Source organism: Pseudovirgaria hyperparasitica, assembly GCF_010093815.1.
Source record: "Pseudovirgaria hyperparasitica strain CBS 121739 unplaced genomic scaffold EJ05scaffold_18, whole genome shotgun sequence".
In the NCBI taxonomy this organism is placed as follows: domain Eukaryota; kingdom Fungi; phylum Ascomycota; class Dothideomycetes; order Acrospermales; family Acrospermaceae; genus Pseudovirgaria; species Pseudovirgaria hyperparasitica.
Window position 1 is genome coordinate 614,686 of NW_022985566.1, and position 26,608 is coordinate 641,293.

The 26,608-nt window shown below is 49.7% G+C and overlaps 5 protein-coding genes across 5 annotated transcripts; 3 read left to right on the top strand and 2 right to left on the bottom strand.

Moving 5' to 3' along the window:
* Positions 1-485: 485 nt before the first annotated feature.
* EJ05DRAFT_161979 (alpha-glucosidase) lies at positions 486-3,745 on the bottom strand. The gene is made up of 2 exons (XM_033739419.1): positions 3,216-3,745; positions 486-3,168 (listed from the first exon to the last, which is right to left on the bottom strand). Exons 1-2 carry the CDS (start codon positions 3,484-3,486, stop codon positions 596-598), a joined length of 2,844 nt encoding a protein of 947 aa, XP_033596447.1. The 5' UTR covers positions 3,487-3,745; the 3' UTR covers positions 486-595.
* A 1,583-nt stretch (positions 3,746-5,328) lies between these two features.
* Positions 5,329-6,987, top strand: EJ05DRAFT_504601 (uncharacterized protein; the record flags this gene model as incomplete). Its single annotated transcript, XM_033747593.1, has 3 exons — positions 5,329-5,352; positions 5,406-5,453; positions 5,509-6,987. 3 exons carry the CDS (start codon positions 5,329-5,331, stop codon positions 6,985-6,987), a joined length of 1,551 nt encoding a protein of 516 aa, XP_033596448.1.
* A 373-nt stretch (positions 6,988-7,360) lies between these two features.
* EJ05DRAFT_480011 (magnesium-dependent phosphatase-1) lies at positions 7,361-8,556 on the top strand. The gene is made up of 2 exons (XM_033744790.1): positions 7,361-7,871; positions 7,950-8,556. The coding sequence occupies exons 1-2, from the start codon at positions 7,611-7,613 to the stop codon at positions 8,343-8,345; spliced, it is 657 nt and encodes a 218-aa protein (XP_033596449.1). The 5' UTR covers positions 7,361-7,610; the 3' UTR covers positions 8,346-8,556.
* A 3,127-nt stretch (positions 8,557-11,683) lies between these two features.
* EJ05DRAFT_162043 (subtilisin-like protein) lies at positions 11,684-13,314 on the top strand. Its single transcript, XM_033739420.1, has one exon. The coding sequence runs from the start codon at positions 12,044-12,046 to the stop codon at positions 13,253-13,255; it is 1,212 nt and encodes a 403-aa protein (XP_033596450.1). The 5' UTR covers positions 11,684-12,043; the 3' UTR covers positions 13,256-13,314.
* Positions 13,315-14,187: 873 nt separating this feature from the next.
* EJ05DRAFT_457386 (uncharacterized protein) lies at positions 14,188-26,475 on the bottom strand. Its single transcript, XM_033742523.1, has 2 exons — positions 26,100-26,475; positions 14,188-26,047 (listed from the first exon to the last, which is right to left on the bottom strand). Exons 1-2 carry the CDS (start codon positions 26,155-26,157, stop codon positions 14,634-14,636), a joined length of 11,472 nt encoding a protein of 3,823 aa, XP_033596451.1. The 5' UTR covers positions 26,158-26,475; the 3' UTR covers positions 14,188-14,633.
* Positions 26,476-26,608: the final 133 nt, after the last annotated feature.

Below are 26,608 nucleotides of genomic sequence, written 5' to 3' on the forward strand. Positions count from 1 at the left end.
TCTATCAACGTCCTTGAATCCGACGATATATACAACAGCCCTAATCACCACTAGCCCTCGCACTCGCCGCCGGCCGGCGACGGTCACATGTCAAATGTCACATGGACCATCAAGATATATAATATATATGCAACACATATATACGTATAGATATACTATAGAATACGTACTTGATTATATACGGAGGGGAACTTATCCTAGAGGTAACTTAGCCTTATGCTTTCTCATCGTCTGATTAATCAGTTCACTATTCGGGCATTTGCGCGGGTGGTTATTAGCTTCGATTGGATAAATGAATTGTGCTGTCGTCACGTGTGATATGGCGGGACGCAGGGGTGGAAAGCCTTTTGATGGAGGCGGATGGGTCTGGGAGTATATCCACATGGCATGGCATTGGCAGTGGCAGTGGGATTGACCGAAATCTGGAATGTATGGCATGGCACGCACATAAAACAACGAACAGGATTCGAAAGGGATAAAAAGGTGGGCAAAATATGTATGTTTGCCTAAAATCAAAGTTATACAAAAGACACCAGGTCGAAAGATGGAGAGAAAGCTCCGATACTACGAAAACAAAAGACGCAATGCTCAAGCCTCAACAGCCGCCAAACGTGCCCTCGCACGTGGGAGTGGCAGAGGGAGAGGCAGAGGCATCACTGAGCTGGACCTCGAAGCCCTCGAGGAGACTCCACGGGCCTTTGACGTCGAGCACCTGCGTTGTTTCGTTGTATGTGGACTCCCTGCCGTTTACGGTCCGCTGGGCAGTTTGGCCTGCAAAGACGACGCCTGCGACCTGCACGCCCGGGTTGTAGCCAAAGGAGCCAGTGACCTTGAGGGTAGAGCCGTCGAAAGTAAAGTCGATGTTTGATACGGCCGCTTGCGTCTCGCTCTCGCCGTCGTCGAGGTATAGCGAGCCTGACGCCTTGCCGTCTGCGCCGGGCGCGACGATGATGCGGAAGTCCTGGCGGCGCGTGGCAGTAGTGGTGTTCTGGCCGCGAAGACGCGAGCCGATGATGGTGCCACCGCGGATATGCACGGGGATCTCCGTATACGCAATGTCATTGAGCGTGATGGTCTGGCCAGTGCTTGTGAACTTCTTGTAAGTGAGGAATTCGTACCAGTTGCCAGCTGGGAAGTAGGCATCGACGGAGGTAGAATCCTGGTACAGCACAGGCGAGATGAGGATCGCGTCGCCGTAGAAGTACTGGTGCTCGATGGCGAAAGTATTTGCGTCTTCGGGGTAGAGGAAGTACATTGGCAGAATGAAAGGCGTACCAGTCGTTGATTGGCGATGAAATTGACCGTACATATAGTCGAGGAGACGATAGCGGATATCCATGGAGTATTTTGCGGCTTCCGTAACGGAGGGCCAGAGATAAAGTTCCTGGTGCGCGGCAGAGGTATCGGCGTGTGTGCGATAGAAGGGAGAGAAAGCACCCAGTGTGGTCCAACGTGCGCACATTTGCTCTGATGCATTGTCGTTGAAGCCGCAGATGTCGCTGCCGACCATTGGGACTTGATAGATCGAGGCAAACTGGAGAAGGCCGGTAATAGAGAAGCGGTAATGTTCCCAGCGGGACGCGTTATCACCCAGCCAGTGACCGACGTCTTTGCCCGTGCCAGCCCAGGTACTGCGGGATATGATCAAGGTTCGCTTTCCTGGTCGTCGAGACTCCATAGCCGATTTGGTGCGTTGAGACATCATTCTGCCGTAGAGGTTATGCATGTCGTACTCCTTTTGTCCACTTGCATGCGTGATGTCAAGGTCGATTGAGTAGTTGTTGACCTCGCCATTATCATTTCGAATTTTGTATGCTGGAAAGGTGAGGTTTCTTCCTTCAAGGCCCAGCATGTCTCCGTCGGCCCTCCTTTGCATGCTTGTGCCATGCGCAACACCTCTGGGTACGTTGTACGTGGGCAAAGATAGCCACTCACTACGCCTTTCTGCTTGAGCGGTGTCATTTGGCTGGAAATCTGGACCAAATCCTGGAATAGGTCGAGGGGAGCTGTACCTTACTGGTGGATCTTCAGGCGGTACCTTGTTGTCGATTGCGAACTGGTAAGGATTCGTGCACGGATACGGGCAGAACAAGGCAGCCTCGTTCATATCGATCCAGATGCCATCAATGTCGAAACCGGTATCGGGGTTATAGAACTGTTCGATCTGACCAGTCCAATATGTCTGTGCGTTGGGATGAGTCCAATCCGGAAACACTGCGGCTCCGGGCCACACCACATTCGTGAATGGGCCTGATCCATTGGCATACATCATGAGCACATTTTGGTCAACAGCGGCATCGTATGCAGGCGAACCGACCCCAATTGCAGGATTGTTCATGAAGATAGACTTCTGTTCGTATTGATGAAGATGGTCAATGACCTGTCTGAAGAGATCCTTTGGATATCTCAAGGGATCAGTCGTGAAGATTCTGCGGCGATCCATGTAGTTAATATCACTCCAGAAAGCCTCAAGAGGTATGCCAGCAGTGGAGTAATTGGCAATAACTTCCGCTACTTCGTAAAGATCTCTGTATCCATACTTGCAGTTGTGAAATCCAAACGCCCAGTACGGTGGTAGTTGAGGCATACCGACGATCTCGGCGTACTGCTCGGCAACATTTATAGGTGTTGGACCGGCCATGAAGTATAGGTCCACGATGCCGCCGATCGTGCTATACTCAATGTACTGGCCTTTCTCTGCTGTTTTATCAATAGTAATATCCATGCCATCCGAGTTGAGGAAGAAGACGCCATGGGTTCCCTGACTGCCACGGTGTTCGAAGTATACAGGATGAGAGCCATACAGATTCCGTCCAGGAGGGACGAACGGTGTATCTTTGTCCCAAAGTGTACGATTGTACTGCGTAGTATTTAGACGAAAAGGATCCGTGGATTCTCCCAGACCGTATAGATTTGCATTATCCACAAGGCTGGATCGGAATTGCAAGAATTGTGACTGGAAAACCAATGTCGAGCCAGAAGTATTGAACAGAGCTTGTCCTGTGTCACCTTTGCGAGTGACGACGAAGGAGAAGGGGTTCTCTGTGTAGGAAAAGTCCAATTTTGCATCAGTGCTTGGGAATGTTCCGCCTGGGCGTTCCAGAACCCCCTGTGGGACCTGATACACGTTCTTTGCAGCATCGAATATCTGGACGTGTAGACGATTTTCTGCAATCGTCAGCTAGGTTTACATCCGATTAGTTCGGTAGGCTTACCAGACTCCCAATTGACCTGGAGCTTCAAGGCTTCGATGTCGTAACCATATGTATTGCACGCATCTCCAGCAAGGAAAAGATCTGCTGTCACCGAATCAGAGGTCTTGCTGACGTTTGTTATCCTGTAGCCGGGACATTGATCAAGTTCTAGAGTGCTCTGCTGAATCGATATTCGCGCAGGTGAAGGACCTGGTCCTATATCAGGACCATATCCTAAGATTGGAGTAGCATGGTACAAGCAAGCCAGGAGGAGGGCGTTGAGCAGGGCCATTGTGGGTATTCGGCGAGAAAGGACCAACTCTAGGGAAGATAAATCACGGCGCAGATTGGAAGTTTATATCTCCTTCTCTCCGCAGTGACGAGTCCGACACCAGCCCTGAGCCAGCCCTGGACCATCTGATCAGATATGTGACCCACACAGAAGCCAGCCAATCACAGGGCATGGAGGGAGAGAAACATGCTGTACGTTGCATAGTTCTACTCCGTTAAGTTGCGTTGTGTGCGGACAAACCCATCCAGGACAGAATCTTAGCAAATTATAATTTCCCATGGGTGCCAACCCGGCGGATAGAGGGAGAGGGCAGAGGCGTCTCGTGGTTCGCAACATCACCGTCATGGTTGGTGATTGGGGTTCTTGTGGACACAAGGTACGAGTTGAGCGCAAGACACTGCGGTGATGCGATCACATCTGCGCCGCATTGGCTTCGCAAAGAGTCACATTGCGACTACAGCTGTTCCAGTGTCGAAAGATTGAGCGTTAGTGTGAGAAGTGAACTTTGTAGTGAATACATGGGGGAAAACCTGGGGGAGATGCTCGGTCGGGTAAGGGTGGTGGTGGGGAATGAATGGATGGCTAACAACCTTGACCTAGCAAGGCGCCAAACCGCGAAACACCGGGATCCAGTTGGCCGCCACTCCCGCCCCTGTTTACTGCCACCTTGGCTGCATCGCCGTTGAGTCGCGCGACATACTTGACTCACGCGTGCTTGCAACAACGACATCGACCTGCTTTCTTCGACCTCGCTTCCCTGTCCATCTTCCTGTTCATCATCAGTACCTGCGTCTTGCGCAAGGGCTCCCGAGATTTCAGCATGGGAGTAACATCGTGTCGCCGCATCATCTCCGCTCCGGCCGGTATTGATTGATGCACAGACTGAGGAACGACCAAACGAGACGCGCCTGGAAAGCGTTGCACAGAGCGTTGCAACCACGCTGTTCAGCGTTTGACTGTGTTGCCTTCACGACACGTGTCTCCGGCCCTTCTCTGTGATGAGGTCGCCGGCCTCGAGATGGAGTACGGCTGGGGAGGTAATTAGAGGCATGCTCATCGTGCAGAGTTGACCCCGTGGCACAGCGAAATGTGACCTCACGACAAGGTCGATCGTCAGCAGAGCGATGCCAACCTGGACCGGCCCTCGAAGCTGACCAGGCGCGGCGCCAATCCTGGAAATGTATGTCAAGCTGCGCTATATTGACGAAAGTCCATCTCGTGATGTTGCATCCGTCGGTACCGCTAGGGTTGTTACTGGATCTACATCTGTGTTGCACGGCAGACTGGCGGTGCTCTCGTCTTAATGCAAGCTAACACTACTGCCACTGCATTAGCTATTATGTTTCCTAGTGAATGAAACCGGAACAAGTCATCTCTGTAGTGATGGAGTTGATTTTTGCTCAGCTGCCGTCGTTGTATGCTTGTCCAGATGGTTTTGACCGATACTACAACACGAGACTGGTGTCCGAATGAACGCGTCTTCAGCTTTTGTCAAATGGCACCAGCCGTGGCATTCGAGTTGTCTGCGACTATCTCGATTAGTCAATTATTGCTTGCGTTGGCGGCGACTGTGCAAACAGTGTTGGGTGAAAGAAGTGGCAGTTGCAACAACAATGGACTCACGGTTTCGGGAAGCCACATGGAAGCGTGGAAGCAGTTGGAAACAATGCTCGATACCTTGTTCACTTCTGGCTTTTCATGTCCGACCGCAAGACTTTCTCAGCGCCTCTCTCTAGTCACATTCCAAGTCATCAATCCACACACCATCCATCGTTCTTAAATGCACGGTACTACAAATCTTTGCTTCGCTCTAAGCTACTTGAAAGAAGCATCAGATTCAGAATGACGAAGCTGAACTACTCAAATGTGAGCTACAGATTGTCTACATTACGGTACCAGGGCTAAGATTAATCTTGCAGAGAAAATCCACCGGCGACAAGTTGGGCCACATTGTCGCAAAGGACATTGTAAGCAGCCCATCATTGTTAGGCCATAGTATTCCTGCTAAGAAGCCCATGACAGAGAAAACTGCTTCCCTCCTCCATAAACAAAAGTGGTTCCCATCGAAAGAAAAGCGCTCTCGAGATCATCATACCTGGAAAGGATCTCACTGATACTGGACTGAAGGAAGTGGCGCTAGCCTTGCAAGATGTATTGGAAGAAGTGGCCGGAGGGCCTGCGGCCAGTCTCGAAGAACTCATCATATCTGACAATGTGCTGACGACAAGATCTCTGTCGTATCTTGCTCCTGTGATTGAACTCGCTGCATTCCATCTTCGAGACATAGATCTATCGAACAACAAAATCTCCGTAACTGATGACCAGAGCGCTGCAGAATGGGAATTATTTCTCTCATCGTTCCGCAACTGTTCGGCACTGAGACGACTGGATATGTCTCGTAACGACCTGTCCGGCCCGCTCGCATTCGAGCTGTTCAGCAAAGTTTATGGCTGCCAGAGCCCGGTGAACCCTGCAGACTTGCCTTCCGACGAAGGTCTAAGGTACGACCATGAATCTTCACTCGAGTCGAGATCAAGTGCGCTTAGTATTGCAGAGCCTGTGAATGATGACAGCCGCGAGAGCTTGTTGGCAAAAGCAACAATGTTCAAGAGAAGGCAAGGACTTCGTGCAGTTCCGTACATTATTGTCAACCAAACAAATATGACCGATTCTGGTGCCCTCTTCCTCTCTTATGTTCTGACAGAGCACTACTATCCACTTCATCTGGACATCCAAGGTAAACCTGGACCCTTCGAATCTCAGTTGGAGGAGTATGGCGAAAACAAGTCATGTTCAGGGCTGATGTATCTACCAAATGACTCGCTGTCATCTTCTGGTGAAAGAATACTCTGTCTCGCGGAGGACATTCGACGACAAACGCTTCATAGTGAGGCAGATTCCCTCATACCCGAGGAAACATCTTCGTTCCTACGACGAACATCGGGTCAACCTAAATCCTTTCGACGATCCTCAGATCAGGGGCAATTTGGTGAATTGAGGGGCTCTACCGCTGCTGATCTCGAAAGTATGAGAAGAAAGCTCCAGAGGACTGAGATCGAGCAGAATGGAGTTCACGGAGTACAGCTTTGGAAAGCAGCGATTAGGCTCTTGGTACTTGCCCGAAAGTTCTGTGGTCAATCAAGGAGCAGGTCAAGACTAACAACGAGACCGGGGGCGACGCGCATTGCAGGGAATAGATTGACGGCATTTGGCGCCCGTCTCACACGCCCTGTTCGGGATCGATGGGAGTATTACCCTCAGGTGAAGACTTTAGAATCATGCCCATTTGGGTTACCAGATGATCTATGGGAACCCATAGTAGCAGACGGGGCAGGCGCGTCAGGCAAACTTAGCCAGCACCAAATCAAAACAGTGATGCGGTGGGCAGGTGATAAAAACAATCTAAAATCGGAGGGTCAGATGCTGGGGAAAGATGTCAGCACGCAGATATGGACCGTTCTGCACGATATGGGGTGTCTCGTGTATTCTCAAGTCGTGTGAGTGTGTTAGACATGCATGGGTGCGGGGCTTCGAGCTGTGCACCAGCACTTATGCTCCAACTGGCTTTAGCTAGCAGCTTGGTACTTCCATGATAACGGTCCACATCGGTATCATTGTACCGGTCGTGGTTAGAATAGCTGGACGCCTTGCATTCTCAGACAAGGATATGTCCGGACTTGCGGCGGCGGTTTGCAAGGACCGCGCTGGACTTTCATGCACACCTATGGATATGATAAGACGTATTGCCAAGTTTTTAAACCTATATGCTCGATCTGTGCAATATTCATCATGCCGTAAGCTGCAAAGGGATGGAGTCTAGGTAGAGATTTCTGTTGTGACCAGGAGCCGTGGTTGATATAAGCAAGCACATATAATTAGCGCCACAGGCGTCAATCATGGATGTAGCAGAACGCCAGCCAGCTTGCAGCCCTACAGCCCCGCCATGAAGCCTCTGGCGCACAGTCTGACGACATCATCCTTCGCTATCGCTTTTTTCTATGCTCACTTGGCTCCTCTACTGTTCGCACGATAGAAATTTCATAAACTGTTTTGCTACTATAGAGTGTTCTGCACATTCGTCGTCTTCATTGTCGCCCTTGGGTACCGCTTGTTTACCCCTCACGATGCCCCTCCGCATAGGCGGTGCCAGCAAAACCACAACCAAAACGGATCCCCCCGAGAACGTCCCTGAACCCGAAACCTTCAACGACGGCCTTCCACTCCCCAAGATCCTCATCTTCGACCTTGACTACACATTATGGCCGTTCTGGGTAGACACACACGTCACGCCGCCACTCAAGGGCCAGGAAGGCGGTCTGTCAGTCAAGGACCGGTATGGCGAAGGGTTCGGGTTCTACAGTGAAGTCGGAGGGATCCTAGACGCTGTACGTTTTCCTCAGAGGAACACAAGTCTGCAAGAATTGGGAGGATCACCATACTGACGATGCGCCGCCGCAATCCAGGCTCGTGCAAAGAACATCAAAATCGCCGCTGCGTCGCGCACCTCCTCGCCCGAACTTGCGCGCGAAATGCTCAGACTACTGCGCATTCCACGCGCTGCCGCCGCCGCTGCCGCTGCCGCAGACGGCTCCTCCTCATCTTCCTCCTCCGAACACGCGGGCAAATTCTTCGACTACAAGGAAATATACCCGGGGGACAAGAAGACGCACATGGCGCAGATCAAGAAGAACAGCGGGCTCGAGTACGCGGATATGCTGTTCTTCGACGACGAGAGCAGGAATAAGAATGTGGAGCAGTTGGGTGTGGTGATGAGGCTGGTGCGGGATGGTGTGACGCGGGCGGAGATTGATGAGGGTGTGAGGATGTGGAGGAGGAAGAATCACAGGATGGGCTCGTGAGGATGGGAGTGGCGGTTTGGGATCAGGTCAGGTTGGGACCGGAAGGTCGGGTCGAAGGGAAATGATGAAATGGCTGAGGATCTGAACCGGGTCCTAGAGGTTGGAAGGCTGGATGTATCGACTCTGCGGTGCTTGGGAGTAGGGCCGATAGACTCTCTTGCAAAGATCCATGTACGTATACCAGGAAACACCACACTGCATCAAAATAAGGCGTCTAAATAATTCCTTAACATCGCGTACATAGAATGAGCTCATATTTCATATCAGAGCCCGAGGCAGTAGTGATAAGACCGTCGCATATAAATCGAGGCTACCACATGCAGAGTAAAGCCAGGGATATCCAAGGCTATATATTAACTACATGCTATGCCTAGTAAGTAGTATCTAGATAAGCGAAGACTATAATTATGTTAGATCCTCTTGTAGTCAAATCGATCGCGTTCCGAATGTCATTGGCGGGCACGGTTGCGAGCGCATGGCATATACTGCGCTAGGGACTGTTTGGGATTAGTGTCTCGCGTCCGCCGACAGGAACCATCAAGGTCGTCGCGTCGCGTTACTGTTACTCTTGCGTCGAGTATGTCTTCGCGATCACTTGTGTTCAAGGCTTCAGTGTGTCATTATGGTGATAGTCATGTCGTGGGTCATATACCATCCATTTTCTCTCCTCGCGTGCACGACTAGAATGAGCGAGCGAACGAACGAACCGGCATTTCGAGGTAGCAGAGACGAGATACACTGCTGATACGTGCATAGCGGGTCTGTGAGAGCATAGATAGAAGGAGGACGATTTCGATGGACTATGTTGCTCCTATATCTGAATGAAGTGGCATTCTGAGCGCGAAAACGTTAAATTGTGCCGTTATGAAGGTATGGGAGTGATGCGATGACCGACGTGCAAATCCTAGAGATAAAGCCAACGCATGGATTCAGTCATATCTGATCATGGGTTTCTCGCATACTTTCTTATGCGGTACGCTATTCGATAGCAAAAAGCCACAGCGAGCACAAGGACCAGGAGACGTGTGGTTGATAAAGTCATATGGAGGGAATATCGACTAGGTGAAAGCTTCTAAGCCCATCAAGCCAGAGTAGCAATAGATATTACTCGAGCCGCGGCAAAGCAGACATTACCGTAGCCAAGGACGAGTGCGATTATCAAATAGAAACTGTGATGGGTGCTCAACAATGAGCTAGATTTAAGCCACGCGGCAGAGGCGGCGGCATACATCAAAAGCCCATGGACACCTTGGCATAGATCTGTCTAACCCACTGCAACTCCGCTCATAGCCATCTGTAGAATATTAAGTGAACACAAGTGGTAGAGCTGAGCCCGATGTTGCAATCCTACAATCTCAAGACGATTAGACGCCGTATGATAGCCATCTGTAAGGACCTTCTTTAAACGAGACTAACCCAGGCCTTCTCACTCGCTGAGGTTGCGTGATAGTTTCGGGGTGTAGCTGACCTGGTAAAGATCCATGGATACACTGGAAGCAACCTTGAAGCAGTGGAAACTTCGGAAATTGGCATCGGGACAGGTCTTGGCTTCCAAAGATGCTACATGAAGCTAGGCCAGTATTGGAGCTGTACAAGCCGAGTATGTGGCAGGAACAACCTCTCGAATGGCAGGAACTACTCTTGTTAAGGAAGGCATGTAGTGTGACATTGTTTTAGCTTGTCATCTGCAGAGAACTCGAGCGTCTTTGATACATCAGCTTACACTACGATTTCTACAACAAAGTGGGGAGGTTGGCTGCTGCAGTACCAGCTGGCAATGCACAGCTGATTTCCAGAGAACCAGATCTCAATATCGCTCGCGCCGCACAGCATCGTCATGACCCTGCAACCGACGAGCCGTTCCTCCACTCGTCCCGAAGATACTGACTCAGCTGCATTGACATCATGCGCATTCCTGTTCTACGTCGCTTTGGCCGATGAGGCCTGTTCGCTATAGCGACAAGACAGTGGGCAGTTGATCGGCGACAGAGTAAGAGCTTCCAGCTTCTTTAGGTAGGTCTCCAATTGATCGTCCTGTTATCTCTCAAGTGACTCACGCTAACAGTCGGACTTCTATCAGGATAGCCAAGGGCTACAGTCTGAGTTTATTATAGTACTGGGCCTCGCGTCGTGCGTCTAGGTCAAGAAGTCATATCGGAACATGGCTGATCACTTCAATATTGACGATAGCTGCTTAAGCCATCAGCCACATCCACGCATGGACAGGGCAGCCTTCCAATTTCGGCAAGAATATATTAACGCTGGTGTCGTGTATCAGAACAAAGCAAGACATGAGGCTCCCGCGCTTGGCTCAGGTTGATAAGCATGCCGTGATGATCCCGTCTGCAGGGCCACGGCTACACGAGCCGTGAACTTGCCTGGAACAAGAAAGCAAGAGTCGTGCGAGCAGCCGCATTGCGAGTAGTGCAATACTTTGGTCGGTCGGCGGCAGCGTGGCGGAGACGAGGCGTCGATGATAGCTGAAGACATGATTCGAGAACGTCGCCGAGAGACGTGTAGTGGGCATGCCAAGCATCGCGACAGCAGGCGGACAAGTGACGATGCATCTGGGAGACAGGATCTCGGAGTGTGCTACGAGCGCATGAGGAAGTTCCTTATCGACATAGGCGCCCGATAGCCAAGAGCGATTGCATTACGCACGAAGGAGATGGATGGACCAGGCCGTAGGGCACGCGACGGCGTTGTGTGTGTTGTGAGTAATACAGCAAATGCATCTACCTATGGATCAAACAGCAGGCTGTGAAGTGCGCCAAAGATAATTAAAACTACGCATATCACACGCGCCAAACAGCCAAAAAACCAGTAGCAGGACGCCCAGGGCGCGGTATCGCAATTGGCGGTTGGGACAAGCAACCAGCTAATATGCTTGGCATCGTACTTGGACCAACCAGGGAGGAGGCATAAGCCCGTCGGCCAATCAAAGCAGGGAAAAGGCCTGTAATTATGCGTCGATCGCATCAGATCCACGCCGAGATGGACGAATGGGCCATCAAACAATCCATAACGCCGCACTCTGCCTCGCGATAAGACTCCGCATTCCAAACAAAAAACAAGTCGAGTAACAGAGAGGCAATCACATCGTCACAGTCAGCGCCCTTACCGACACGCCTGCAAAGACTCGACTATGGCATGCCCTTCGAGCCCCCTTTACCCCTTGTCGACCGTCTCTAAAGCCTTCTGCAATAAGCCGTTCATCATTGGTGCTTCGATCCGCTGCCTGGCTTTAACATTTGCGCCACGTCTGCTTGACGCTTGTACTGGCACCTTGTGACTTGTGGGGGATCTTCTGAGCTTCTCACACCTTTCTAGCCTGTCTCTTGGCGGTGCCCTCTCCTACCTCTTTCGGCCATACCACGCATGATATACACTGCACCCACTATCTAGCCGACCTTGTATTTCCATGCCAAAACAATCACTGGTCATCACTCATGCTGCGATGGTATTGCACCATTTCTTCGGCTTTCCATTGTCCGTCCGGGCTCCTGTCCGTTGTGCCGCCTCCCTTGATCGGCACTCACCTGCCATACACACACTGTGCCAACATGGCCTGAGGTCGTGATAGAAGTACAAATAGTCCTGCATGACGGCTCATCTTCCATTCTCCATCCTCTCCAGTACAGGTCTGTGGCCTTTAACCTCTTCTCGAATCCACTCGATAAATCTGCACGACCATCAGCATGAAGGGCCTCTTCTCTCTCGCAGCGCTCGTCGCTGCCGCTTTTGCTGCTCCTATCACCAAGGATGCCCCTAAGAAGTACATTGTTACCTTCAAGGACGGTATCGATGTTGCTGCCCACACCAATTGGGTTGCTCAAACCTTCGAGTCCAATCTTGCCAGGCGTGGCCTTTCGAAGCGCGACTTTGCTGGTATCGAAAAGGTTTATCGTGTCGTCCCAGGTTACTTCGGTACCTTTGACGAAGCTACCCTCGACGCCATCAAGGCCAACCCTGACGTCGTTGATGTTGAGGAGGATGGCGTCATGACCATCCAAATTGAGGAGTCCACTCTCGAGAAGAAGGCTCTGACTACCCAGTCTGGCGCTCCTTACGGTCTCTACACCATCTCCCACAAGGCCGGTGCCAACGCTGGAACTACAGGTTCATACATCTACGACTCAACGGCTGGATCCGACACCTATGCCTACATCGTTGACACAGGTATCAACACCGGACACACCCAGTTCGGTGGTCGTGCTACCTTTGGATACAGCGCAATCTCAGGTGCTACCACTGATGACAACGGACACGGGACACATTGTGCAGGAACCGTTGGCTCAGCAGCTTACGGGGTTGCGAAGAACACCAACCTCATCGCAGTCAAAGTGCTCGATTCTTCCGGATCCGGCTCGTACTCTGGCATTATTGACGGCATCGATTGGGTCATCAGCGATGTGACCAACAAGGGACGCAAGAACCGTTCGGTTATCAGCATGTCTCTCGGAGGTAGCTACTCGGCTGCTGTCAACAATGCTGTTGGCTCTGCCTACAGCAATGGTATAGTCGTTGCTGTTGCTGCCGGAAACTCAAACACGGACGCTTCAAACACGAGTCCTGCCTCGGCCGCAAACGCAATTACTGTAGGCGCCATCCAGAACGGAAACTCACGCGCCTCATACTCCAACTACGGCCCGGTTCTTGATATCTTCGCCGTTGGCACGAACGTCCTCTCTACCTGGATCGGCAGCAACACCGCCACAAACACCATCTCCGGAACCTCCATGGCCACTCCTCACATTGCAGGTCTCTCGGTCTACCTCATCTCACTCGAGGGCCTTGCCAGCCCGGCAGCTGTCGCCAACCGCATCATCGCCCTCTCGGGCAAGGACCTCGTCGGCAATGCTGGCTCTGGCTCGCCTAACCGCCTCGCCTACAACGGCAACGGCGCTTGAATGCTGAATGAATGAAGAATTGCATGTTTTTTAACGAAGGGACGTTGTTTATGACCGGAAGCAAATGAGAAAATTGGGGGCATGGGAGCGTGGCGTGGGTTTTTATAGAATCTGGAAGTTATTGAATATGAACATATGAAATGTCTTTGTGGCCTCTCGCTATCTGCTTTGAATGTCCATGATGAGATGTTTTGGTGGTCGTGTTGCTGCCTTTTACCCCTGAGTATGATGGCGGCCGTATGTGTGCTTGTTTGCCCTGTATTGTCCTCCTCCTCCTCGCTGATTTCCTGCATACTTCATCTCTTCTCATCTGCATATATCGTCAAATTATGCATATACATACTTATACACACATATCTATAGATATGCGCAATGGACAAACCTCAAGTAAGTACAAGTCCACGACGTTGTATAAAAAAGCAGAAAACCCCCCCCCCCCCCACCCCCCCCCCGGCTGAAACCTTGACATTAACCATTTTTTAAAAAAAAAGAAAGGAGGAGAAAAGGGGAAAATGCAAGAAGGGGGAAAAGAATAGATGAGAGTGGTCTGTTTGGGGATATTGGATATTCGATGTAATGAATCATAATATCTGTCTTCTTCATCTGTATACGTATACATACTTGTTAGGTGGTATCCTTTTTATCTTCTGTTTTTTTATATATATAGTGGTGGGATATTACTACCCGGATAGTCTGATGGCATTCGTGCATGGGTAGGTAGTTAGTTAGGTAGTTGCTTACTTACTACTGGTGGATTTGCATGTACCTCGTCGTCGGCGTGGGTAGAAAGAAGTGGAGATGGTACAGGGAGTAGGCAAAAGGGACGATACCAGGGAATGTACGATGGACGGACGACTGGACGCACGTACGAGTCTTGACGACGGCACGCAAGTATATATATAATATGCATATATGTATATGTACGCTATGACAACAAGACAGAAGAGTTCAGAAAACGTGGATATGACGAAAATCCCGCTTACAAAATGCCCCCACGATTTTTTTGAGCACAGGAAAGAAACCTAAAAAAAGGTGGGGAAGAAAAAGGTGAGCAAAAAAAAAAAGATACAAGTACAAGATCCCGCAATATCCTTCCTTCCTTCCTTCATTACGCTTTGGGGGGTATAGGGAGGTAACAAGAGCCCCCATTTAGCACACTGCCTACAGAACGCCTTGTTACAAAGATGATTGAAATCCGGGGGGAATCAAGAAGAAAAAGGCGAATGAGATGAGGAAAGACAATCTTTTGGGTTCCCAATGGGGTCTCATCCACTCAGCCAATCCGCACACCCACCCAACCACCCTACGCTCCATAACTCCGGTAAACATATAGAGACCTCTTACTACCATCATCGTCTCTTCCGTGATGCTTGCTCCCTTAAAGATATGGCATCCATAACGGATCGGCCATGCTCAGTTTCTTCGGATCCACTGCCTGCGCTACAAGATCCACAACCGTCTGGTTTGCCGGCAGGTTGCGCGCTTCTGGATGATTGCGTAATAACATCGCGCGCTTGTGCACCTGATTTGTGTTCAACGCCACTCCGTCGCGCATACTGACCTCTGACAATTGCCTCTTCTGGATGACGCTCCAGTTATGCATTTCGTCACGGATGAAGATAGACAGGATCATCTCTAGCTCGCCTTCGGGCTCCGTCAAGCAGCGTGCAATGGTCATGATTGCTGGCGCAAAAATGCCTTCTGTAGGTAGCGGGCCCATGAAAGTCTGTATGTTGGGCGTCAGACGGAACGGCACAGGCTCCGGGTTGTGGAAGAGCGGCTTTGAGACGGCTAGCGCAGGAACGAGTTCGTTGCCCCAGATCTTGCCGGTGCTGCGCGATATGGTGACCTTTGAAGGATAGCGCATGTTCATGAACATCACGTAGGTCATGAATGTGAGTGCGGCGAGCTGGTAGCTAAAGGTTCGGCGGAACAGCCAATAGTCGTCAAAGTTGGGGTATGTAGCGCGGAAGTAGTCCATGAGGAGCGTGTTCGGGACATACTTGTCTTGAATAGCAACAAATGTCTCATGGCGGATGGTTGCGGCGCGCTCGGCATTTTGTTGTCGAATAGCATCGACATTAGAGTGGTTAGGCGGCGGGTTTTGGATGAGATTGGATCCAAGGGCGCGGAGCTTCTCAATGTTGAACAGAACGGGATCGTCGCGGTTGATATTGTTGCGGCGGCAGTAATCTTCGAATACTACCTGCAAGTTGACATACGAAGAGTCATCTTGTATGAGGCGCGTCGTGACCGTGATGGGTACAATGAGTGGTAGATGGAACTGGAGGTTGCGCCTCCTACTTTCCTTGCGTTTGGACAGCACGACATTGAAGATTCGGAACAACTGCAGGATACGTTCCTCTCTTCGACTTGTCCGCGCAGCAGGGCATTGAACAGCAAAAGGGTGTATGCTTCCGTCGTGACCACGTATTTTGATTCTACGATAGCAGAGACCAGTGCCTCGGACTTGGTCCACGTCGGGGAGAAATCGTTCAATACGAATGAAATCCTGGTTCTTGTCGCGATGCTGAAGATATTGACCGGGTACCTCTACCTCATCAAACTTTACGAATTTGAAATCACTCAATTGCTGGGAGTAAGACTCGAGCTCTTTCACCGCGGGCCGTCGGTCTAACTTCTCCTCAAATCTATTGCGCCATTTGCGAAGCCTGTGGATATACTCGTACATGGTTGGCTTGATCGTGACAAACTCAGCCTCGAAAGCTTTGCGGATGTGCACTGGTAGCATCGATTGTACGAATCGCGTGATGTTGGCTTCTGTGGACCCTGGCAACTTCTGCTCTTGAGCGTAATAACCTGGGGATCGCCCAACATAAGTCAAACCGTCATTCAATAACGCAACAATGAGTCGGTAAGCATCCTCGTCTGGAGGGCATTTGAAGAACTTCTGAATCTGATCCAGCATTGTCTCCAGGGAGAGTGCAAGCAATGGGAACGCAGTCTTCAATATAGAGGAGACTTCTTCGACATGGTCCCATGACTTCTTCGGGGTGTCTGTCTGATCTGTAGTTTTCGTTGCCAAAGCTTTCTTTTCGCCGTTTTGTGTCGCAGTGCCGTTGGCATTAGATGTGGCACCGTTCTCTTTCGCATCGCCGTTCGCAGTGCTTGGCCGACCCGTGCCACTGCCGGAAGTTTGAGGACGTTCTGGGGAGCTCTGCTTCACAGCTGGAGAGTTCTGAGCTCCCGCAGCTTGAGCCTGTTTCGCCTTCCTCTCCTTTTCTTCTTCGAGCTTTTTGGCAGTTTGGTATTCTTCTCTACTTACACGGAGATGACTGAAAAGTGCCTGGGGGTAAGTCTTCGCCAGTCTACCGAGGATATTCCTGCAGACTTTCGCCTCTGGTCTGGAAAGGCCCAGAAGGAGTTGTGGGATGTAGGTGATCCAATACCACACCGGCGTCTCGCCCTTAAACTCCTCGAATGTATTGACGAGCTTGTGATCGCTGTTATCCAAGCTCAGAAGCCATAGGATGCGCCCGAGGAGTTTCCGCGACTTGGCATTCTTGAATTGACCTGCAGCCTCGAGATAACAGCTGATGGCTGAGGCTGCCTTGTCGAGGTCGGTCGGGTCACTCTTGAATAAGTTATCATTGTAACGTCCCCACTCGGCCCACGCTTTGGGTAATTTGATATCAAAGTAGAGGGCGCTTCCAAATGCATCATTCGCCTCAGGCTTTTGATCTAATTCGGCGAGGAACATTCCTTTCAACGTATAAAACTCTGCCTTCTGTTGTTGGGTGAAGTAATTGAGATTCGTATTGTTGATGACGTCAAGCCCACTAGATAGCTCGGAGCGGTTCTGATAGTGGCATTTGGCCTGTTCTCGCAGCTTGAGGAAAGCTTCTTGGATCTCGATGTTGGGGAGCGTATAGATCTTGCTAAGTTGGCTGATGCAGACATCAGGAAGATTGTGCTTCCTGGCAACATGGGCAAATCGATTGATAATCCAGGCAGTCTCGTGGAAACCTCGATACGCAAAGGAGTTTCCTGTCGCATTGTTTCCCTGTTGAGGACCAAGTAGTGGAAGATAGACGTTGTTGATGAGCTGGAAGATATGTTGTCGCCAGGTAACTAGGTCTTGCCACGCATTGATATCGTCCCAGAAGTTGGGTAGTCGGTCTCGCCATGTTCCTAAGAGCAACTTCAACTCCGTCGACTTTGTGTCTAAATTAGCTTGCGTTGTCAGCGACAAGCTTGTCGAAATGAGACTTGCGTCATGAAGCTCAACAAGTTGCTGGAAATTCTGCAAGATTGGAATGTGAGCGTTGGTGATTCGTTTGGGAAGTTGATGCCATTTTCGTATGGACAATTGAATCGCCTCGTCACAGACACGATTGAAGTCTTGAGGATTCTCGGTTTTATTGTGGAATTTCAACAATGACATGAAAGCTTGGAAGAATGCTCGTCGAGGGGTGGGTGCGTCCGTGAGACCCCTGATGGTAGTATCAAGCTGTTCTCTGTTCTCGGCATTTGTCCAGCCGTCCAGATGTCGATACATGGATTCAAGATATAAATCGCTGAAGTTCTCATGCTTCGCGAACTCACCCAATATCTCCCATTGTTGCAGTTTCTGCGCACATACAACCCAGTGGTCCTCCCATAGCATGTACTCGCCGGCAGAATAAGGCATTGCGCCAGTGCGTGCCTTAATCTGAGCAGCTTCGTATAAGGTCTGAGCTTTGTCCCACACACCACTTTGTTCGTATGAAACTGCAGCGGTAGTCTCAATGTATTGGCTCCTTCTACGCCACGTCCCGTAGAAAAGGTCGTCTTCTTGTAGTGATGCGTATATTTCGAGGAGCGCATCAAGGTTACTCTCTCTGACTGTCATATTATCGATGAGAGGTGTGATGGCGCACTCTTCCATATACACGGCTGATGGATACCATGCGTTGTACTGTTTTGCCAGGTACTTCATAATGTGAGGGGGAAACTTTACGCGAGGCTTCGTTCGAACAATAGCCTCTAACATTGTTTGGATGCAATTCGGTCTTTTATCGACTTGCCGGCCGTGGTATTCTTTAGTCATTAATTGCAGCATGCCTTTCTCAAGATCCGTCTGGTCATCTTTATTGAGTGCTGACCAGAAAAGAGGAAAGAGGGCAACCCAGACATCATGGGCAAGCTTCGAATCCGTATGTTGCAGGTTCGCTAATGGCTCGAAAATATCTCTGACTTTGACGTCGCTGATCTGGGTCAAGAATCGCCTCTGAGAGGCTACCAAAGATTCCAGTTGGTCATCAACCATAACATCATCTAGTCTAGAGTCTTTGCTGTAATCTTTGACTAGCCATGATGCTGGTGTACCTCGGAAGTCCTCGGCATGGAGCTGCGCAGGTGTATTCATCTCTAAGGATCCCACAATGAGATGAATTACCTGACTGAGCCAATAGCTCTCGGCCAGCGTATCCCAATGCTGTGACGTCAAGACATAGCTGATTCGGCTGCTAGCAGTACGACTAAGGCTGCGGTCGAAAATAGATAAAAATCGGTTACGCATCTCTACGTCTTGTGCCCTGGTTCCTATGAGGAATGCATGCTCCATACGGACAGTCAGTTCAGACCGAGTGATCTTCGGGTCTTCGTAGATGCGAATAACGAGGTTCAGATATCTAGCCAAGAGAGTTTGGTCGGGTCTTTGCTCGAAGGTCTGCATCTTCGTTAGAACTGCAGTCTTTTCCTTCAGTGTTGGCACCGGGTCGGAGGATTTGAAGACCCAGGTCTCCACGAGGTCAAGAATTTTCATGCAAACTGCATGACTCTGTGATCTCTCTACGAGTGAGGCCAGTACGCTCAGATAGGGACGACGTTGTTCGCTCAGCTGATTCATTCGTGCAGCAAGCAGGTCGATAACCTTGAGAACAACACCAGTCAAAATCTCTACCTCATGAGGCTCCATTTGAGGTTGGGCGCTATCCGGACGTTGTGGTAAAGGAGGCTGTCCGGCGGTCGGTATCTGCGAGCTCAAATGGTCTTTGGCAAGCTTGCCTTGCAGAGCCTTCATGACCATTTGGATGTGTGGGTCTATCTCGTCTGGCTTCTTTTGACACAAAGTCCAGAGGATATTGATCGCAGAGACATAATTACCATTATTTAGACCTTCCGCAGCAACATTACTGAGGAAACTGACGAACTCCGTTGACGGAGTCTCCTCACTGGCACCCTCGTCATCGACGGTGGACTCTGGCATGACCTCGAGTATCCTTCCAAGAAGACTTTTCAGGTTGATTGTTCCATCTTCATTCTCTTCCGAGCAGTGCAACGCGGCTTGGCTATCGGCATGCTCTGTTCGGATTGAACGCTCGAGGATCCTTTGCAGCTGAGCTATTCTCTGCAAGACCCAGCCGTCGTCTTTGACATTGACGATTATCTTGAGCATCTGTAGAGTGTTGATGATTCGCGTAGAATATGCCTCGGCCTTCTCTTTGGGGTTGCGGTCTGTCGTCAGAATCTCTTCGATCTTCTTGGTCAGTATCGGATCCAAGTCCAGGTCTTTCCATGTTCGTAGAAGATCGCGTAAGAGCTGCGAGCCCTTCTTACAGACGTCAGCAGAACTGCTTGCGCTGTGCAATAACGATGTTGACACTTCTTTCTTGTCCTTTTCTTTCACTGCTAGAGAGGGTATGGGATACCTCTCCGGAAGGTACGCTATGAATGAGACCAAATACTTAATCAAGACCATGCGCAGTTGTGTGTTCGCAACATACGTCTTTGCCGGGGTCTCAGATACGGTCCCGTCTGCCTTTCGCTTCACACCCTGGGGCGAGTTTGACATATGCTCCGAGGAAGCTGATGAGTTCGTCCAGGTCATCTCTTCCCATTGGTATACTAAATTGATAAGATTCAGAGCCATCTTCTTGTTATCATTTGAAGGGTTCGGCGGTGCTGCGACTTTGTTCAGAGCTGGGACGATGATTTGAGCCAATGGCTCTCTAGCTTCATAGAACAAGTCTGCATGTCGTACGAGAAAATGGAAGATACTCATCAGCTGTTGGAGGTTCGACGTCTCATCGGCGAGAGTCTTGCGTGCGATTCGAGCCCACATGGGCATCTTATGGTTATCTGTGCTCATCATGCGTTTCTTCAATACAGGAGCAAGAAGTTCCAAAGACTGCATGACCAGTGTCCGGCCTTCATTCTGATGTGCCTTAAGAGAGTCTCTATAAGTTTGCACGACAATTCTCATAGGACAGTCCCAAATGGCGATAAAAAACGAGACTAGAACAAAAGCAGCATGTTTCGTAATAACGTCTTCAAGTCGTTGCGTGTACGCCCAAGCGAATTTGATCACGACCTTGCGAGTGTCGTTTACGATGCTGGAATGATATTTGACGAGAAGAGTGCTGAGCTGGAGAAGTTCCATTCTCGAATGGTCTACTCCTAATTGCGATGTTTCGTCTGCCGGGTCAGTGATTGCATGGTGGCCCCACAACTTGTGGGTGATGAGATCGTTCATCCCCTTGTCCATCAACTTGGTACCTTTGGACGAACCAAACAATGTGTCCCAATTGCGCATGATGTCCATAGCAAAGATGGGGTTGACTAGATACTTGAACGTAAAGGTCTTGGTACGCTGTGAGGTATTCCTAGAGGTGTAAAGGTCGATACATCGAGTGACAATTTGTCTCCAATACTCGATGGAAGTACTTGATATCATCTGAGTGTATATGAAGCTGAAAAGCGAAGGGGTGCTCTTGAGTTTCTCGGATGTTACTGCGTCAATGAGTTCGAAGAAGATATCAAGATTGTTCGGCTCGTGTGAGAGGTACGTGATGAAAATCTCAATGACATATTCGCCTGCCTGTTCAACGGCCAGACGAAGATCGGCATCAATTTCATTCTGTCGCAAGTTCGTTTCGAGTAATTTCGCTGCTTCCAACAACGCTTTGCGTAGGTTCGCATTGTCGACAAGCCAAGTACTGGATGCTTCGTGTCCACAGATGGAGTGAACGACATGAATTGCATTCACATAAGCCACGTACTTCTCTTTCTGGCTTCCTTCGACGCTCATGGCTTTGATGAAGGCTTCTGTATCGCTCATAACCTCTTCCCTTATACCCGAACTACCAGGGTCCTGTAGGAGCTGCGCAAAGAACCGACCCTGGTCCACGTCCTTTAATAAAGGACAGAAATACTCTCTTGACTCCTTTGGGTATTGGTTCAGGTACTTCAACAGCGGTTCGCGGAAAGGACTATAATGTGTACGTCGAAGGGCGGTCTCCAGCTCCACAACCTTTTTTACAAGCAGCGGAAGAAATGTGATTGCAGCTGGAGGAAGCAGATGGAAGACATTGAAAATGGCGGTCACAATCCTCATCGACCGGTTCTGGTCAATGAGTGTAAATGACGTCTTTTGCAAAGTGGTGGTATCCGCTATTGTCTTCATGTGTTCCAGTAGTCGGGACCCTATCTCAACCTTGAAATAAGTCGTGAGCAGCTTCAGAAGGCGCGCTAGACCGTCTAAGCCCTCAACGCTCAATTTTCGCGGATCCTGTAAGTTGACCAGTATAGGTCGCAGCCCGCTTTGAAGAACATCTTTTGGTAACTTGTTTGTGGTTGCTAAGACTCCCTTGAGGCCTTCATTCGCAGCTTCTATAAGTTCCATGTTTTTTGAGTACAAGGCTTTGAAGAACACGGATATGATCCGAAGAAAGCTCTGATTTGGGGGTGTAATACTGAATTCTTTTTGGCTCTGTGCTGTCGAAAGCATTCGAATACAAGCGACACGAAGATTGATAATTGATTCAGCATTTCTTTGTTCCTGAGGCTTATTCGGCGAGAGGTTCTCGTCTTCAGCATCGGCGAGCGCGAGAGACTCCATGAGGAGCCTTGTGAGCTGATCGTTGAATTCCAGTATTCCATTTTCAAGCTTGAGACAGTAGGTAATTGCGTCGATATAAGCAATCTGCACAGCGAAAGGCAGTGCACGGAGGGGTTTCGCAAATATCGGCAACAGCACTTGGTTCTTTACCGGAGCCACAAGTTCATGCGTCGGGATCCCGGTGACTTCGGATAATGTGCTTAGTGAAGTACGTGTACCATATCGAACGTGCTTGTTCGTGTGAGATAAGTCATGGACAAGCGTGTATGTAAGCTGATATAAGACTGATTTAGGTTCGTTCAAGTCTTCCTTGGAAGCACCCTCATTACATTGGCGTAGAAGTCGCTCGAGTAGATCCTGGGCTTTGATCCTGGTCTTCGCTGTGAGGTCTTGTGGCATGTCTTTCATAACGAACGTCAGGGCTCTAACGAGATCTAACTGGCGCTCGACAAGCCAGGCTTTGCTCAAGCCCAACCTGTTTATGAGTATCTCAATTCCAATTGTGCCACCGGCTTTCATGAACCACTCTTGAGCGTGACAGTTGTGACAGAAGCGGGTGGCGAGATGAGAGAAGAACGGGAAAGATTCGACTTTATCTGGTGATCCAAATATGATCGCAGCAGCTTCCTTGAAATACATTACACATTCTTCCGCCGTTTCCCTGACCAGCTTCGAATCAGAGGCAAGGGATTCACCGATGGCTTCGATGATAGCCTGGTTGTCAATGTATATCGGGCCTTCACCACAGGTAGGGTCAAAAGGCTTGTGATCATGGTTCGCACCAGCGAGCGCCCATCCATTCTCTAGAAGTGCAAAATGTCGACAAAGACTCTGTAGAAACGACGATGCTTCGGCCCTGATTTCTGGGAGAGTATTTGCGAATATGCACGCTTTCAGAAGTCGCTTCAAAGTGTCCTGCTGGACGGCCTTCTTGGCGAGGGAAGTATCCCGATGAGAAGTGCCGAGCAGGTCATGTTCTCGGTCCCATTTCTTCTCATACACATCGTTTGCCTGGAGGCGGATACGTTGGGCGAAATCGTCAGGCAGTGAATCAAGGCCAAGTAGCATCTTCGTTTGCGCCACTATCAAGCGATAGGCTTGCTTCTTATGAAAAGTATCGGATTTCTTCGCCGCGGGCAATTTTGGCTGTTCCATTAGTTTGCTAATGGCTAGGTTCGTCCCAGTCGCCGCAGGAAAGGCACGATCTTTTGTCGAGCCAATAAGACGCACGTCGAAACTCGCTTCGTCATCGGTGTACGGTTGGAATGATAGCGTTGGTGGTTCTGTCAAAAACTTCCTGTTACGACCACCCAGCTTCCCAAGTATGCGCATTGTGGTATGAGCGTGAAAATGGCTGTATGGATTTGGTTTAAGGTGTTCCCAGAGTGCTGCCATCAACTCGTCAATGACTGGTGCCATGATAGGGTCAAGATAATCAGCTGTGAGGTTATCCACGCATAGCTCAAGCGTCCGAAGCCCTTGACCCACTAGTTCAGAGCCGGCACCAAGAGCTACAACAAGCGGTCTCATGAGATAGCTTAAGTGTGGAAGTAAGTTGCTTAGCCTTGCGGGCACGGTGAGGGACAGTTCCACGAAGAGATCTCTCTCAGAAGGTTTCGAAGCAGCCATCAACAGGTTGTTCAAGACTTCCAGAAGCATTTCAAGGAGGGGAAGGATTTCTTTGTAGAGGTGTTCAAACCTCCCTCCACCAATGCTTCTGAATAGAGATCTCAGTAGAAGAAAATAGTTGGTAGGCTCTTCCGCGGTAGTCGACAGTTGGATCGACTTTGTGATGATCTTACTAACGTGCGGCAGAAGTACAGGCTCATTCACCTGATGAAACAACGTTACCGCCATGAAGGATAGCTTGAAAAGACGTAGAAGGATCGAAGCTTTCTTCACGTCCAGGGTGCCCACTTCATCGATTCTCTCAATGAGAAATTGTAACAGCATGCCAGCAAAGCTTGAGGACGTAGCTTCGCTAGCTAGGAGAAATTGAGGAATGTGCATTAACGCGGAATGCTCAAACATCATCTCATACATGTGAGGGATTTCCGAATGAAAGATCTCGTGGAATGTTGCTGGGTCGACGTAATGAAAGACGGCACCTAAAGTCTCTAACAGTTCCTTCTCCTCCTTTTCCGCAGCCATCATGTGTTGATTTCCGAGTAATTCGCTTGGTGAGAGTTGTTGGAACTCGGAACTGTCACGATCAATACCATAGTATCTGAACACGAGAGCTCCTTCATGAAATAGCTTGATGAGAACTTTGACCTCCTCACCATTGTAGCCATAAGAGACCTCATTCCAATTCGCTGGAAGGTTCTGCATCTCCATTTCCTCTTTGACGCGCGGGTGGTTACATGCTCGAAGCTGGTAGAATAAATTCTTGAGTCCGTGTAGAAGATTTTTGAACAAGAACTTGTTGTCGGCGATTGGATCTGTACTTCGCTCTCGAGGATTCGATGTCTTGATGGGCGTAGCACTAAAGATATCGATCTCATCCCAGTCCGGAGGGTGGTCTTTCTCAGCCATGTGATCTTCGGGCATAGCATCAATGGACGGTTGTGAATACTGTGCAGAGAGCTTTACCGCGTTCTTAAACTGTCTATTCATGGCCGCGAATTTGTCTCCTATCGCATTGAGGATCATGATGAGAAAATAACGGGCATCCTCTTTAGGCTCAAGCTTCGCGATGCATTCCGCCATGTTCAGCAAAAGCTTAGCGCTCATTGTCTGAAAGCTGGTCCCGGGGAACGAATCATGAAGATTCTTGGTGTAGACTTCTACTGTCCTTCTGATTTGCTCTTTAGACAATGATTCGCGCAGATGATGAATAAGATCCGCAAGCATACTATATGCGAGGGGTCGCATAGTTTCATAAACTGTCAATCCATCACCGATCAAGGTTCTCTCGTCCAAAAGCTCATCGATCTTATGTAAGAAGATTGTCCTGAAGTTGAAATTGATAATGTGTCGAATGGCCACAAGCAATTCTTTCCGAGTCCCAGATTTCTCCCTTGGGCAATCTTTCAGGAGGCGCACCACGATGTCCGGTAGCGTAGGGAGGAAGTCTGACAGTTGTTTGCTATACACCCTGAGCAGATAAGCCAAGAAGCTCATGGTCTTCACTTGTGCTGTGATGAACTCCCCGAAAGCAGTTCGATTCATGATGTCTTTGCTGACACCGGTGAAAGTCTTGCCTTGCGTCTTGGCCTCCGCATGTGCCTTCTCTTGAGGTTTCGCTTGCAGCATCAACACCTGCTTGATCAGCGGTACAAACAACTGTACGTTTTTGTTCACGCAAGACCTATATGCTTGAAAGAGCGAGACAACAATGATCGGACACTCGGCGAGTACTTTGAAGGACTGCATTCCTTTCAAAAGCGGTCGAGCCTGCTGCTGTTCTCCAGGAAGTTCGGAAGCCAAGGATGCTATCGACGCTGCTGGCGAGCCCGGTCGGGGTGATTGTGAATACTGGTGATTCCCTGGAGTTGATGGTACAGCTGGCGCCGGACTTGGATTGTCAAACGTTTCATTGACAACTGACTCCATGGTCTTGAACATCTCCTGGATCAAGTCTAAGAACGGTTGAACTCGATCTGCAAGCGCTTTCGTTTGATGTCGTTGGAATTCCATGATCGATTTCATGCATAGAACAGCGTTCTCTTCGTTTTCCACCTTTACCAGAGTCATAAGCTTGTCAACTATCGGGGCTGCATAGGGCTCTATTATGTCCGACGGAGTCATGGGTAGTCGGCGCAGGATCTCGAGAACGCAGTTCCGCAGTCGCTGCTCTGGGGAAGTGCTTACGAACACCGGCGAGCTGTCCAATATCTTGAAAAACACGGGTATGAATGTATCGAGGAATTCTTTGTACTGGGGAGACTGACACCAGACCTCGACATTGTCACGCAATTCCACAGCAACGTTGCCTTTCTGTTTGACATCTGTCGAGCCATTTAGTACTTTTAGACCTCCCTTGGATATTTTCAGACATACCTAGACTGCTGTCTTCTAGTTTGGCTGCAAGAGCCGCAATGTTTCTCTCCCCTGCCATCTCGAAGTGGCAGATCAGCCAGTTATGGTGTTGGTGAAGCACCTCCCGCTAGGGAGTGCAAAGAGGTAGGAAGGCGGATGCGAGGTGTTGACTTGACTGTAGATGCGTTTGGTCATTGGCAAGAAAGCTGATGTATTCTGAGTGGAAGATGGCGAAGTGCGCGCTTAATTGGAAGGTTTACTAATTATTCTTGAAATAGGCCGTCGTCAAGAAATTAATATTCAGTCGTATGGAAAAGGCTGGAAGGAAAGTCGTGAAGTTCGAAGGTTGATGGGCCTAGCAACAGCGCGCATGTATGCCTTGAGCCTCAAGTCGCGAGGCAGCGCAGCGTCACGAAAGAAAGCTGGGGGCATGGCTTGATACTGAAAGCCAGCGGTCACGTGTGGGTAAAATGATTGGCTGCAATTTGCTATGTGCGAATTGGGTACGAACACTGTCCCGAAGCACAAAC

Excerpts from the sequence above, each read along its gene's own strand:
- EJ05DRAFT_480011 (XM_033744790.1), top strand. The coding sequence starts at position 7,611 with ATGCCCCTCCGCATAGGCGGTGCCAGCAAAACCACAACCAAAACGGAT. Across the intron at positions 7,872-7,949 it reads TCGGAGGGATCCTAGACGCT|GCTCGTGCAAAGAACATCAA; the intron begins GTACGTTTTCCT and ends GCCGCAATCCAG.
- EJ05DRAFT_161979 (XM_033739419.1), bottom strand. The coding sequence starts at position 3,486 with ATGGCCCTGCTCAACGCCCTCCTCCTGGCTTGCTTGTACCATGCTACT. Across the intron at positions 3,169-3,215 it reads CCAGGTCAATTGGGAGTCTG|AAAATCGTCTACACGTCCAG; the intron begins GTAAGCCTACCG and ends TGACGATTGCAG.
- EJ05DRAFT_162043 (XM_033739420.1), top strand. The coding sequence starts at position 12,044 with ATGAAGGGCCTCTTCTCTCTCGCAGCGCTCGTCGCTGCCGCTTTTGCT.
- EJ05DRAFT_457386 (XM_033742523.1), bottom strand. The coding sequence starts at position 26,157 with ATGGCAGGGGAGAGAAACATTGCGGCTCTTGCAGCCAAACTAGAAGAC. Across the intron at positions 26,048-26,099 it reads ACTAGAAGACAGCAGTCTAG|ATGTCAAACAGAAAGGCAAC; the intron begins GTATGTCTGAAA and ends ATGGCTCGACAG.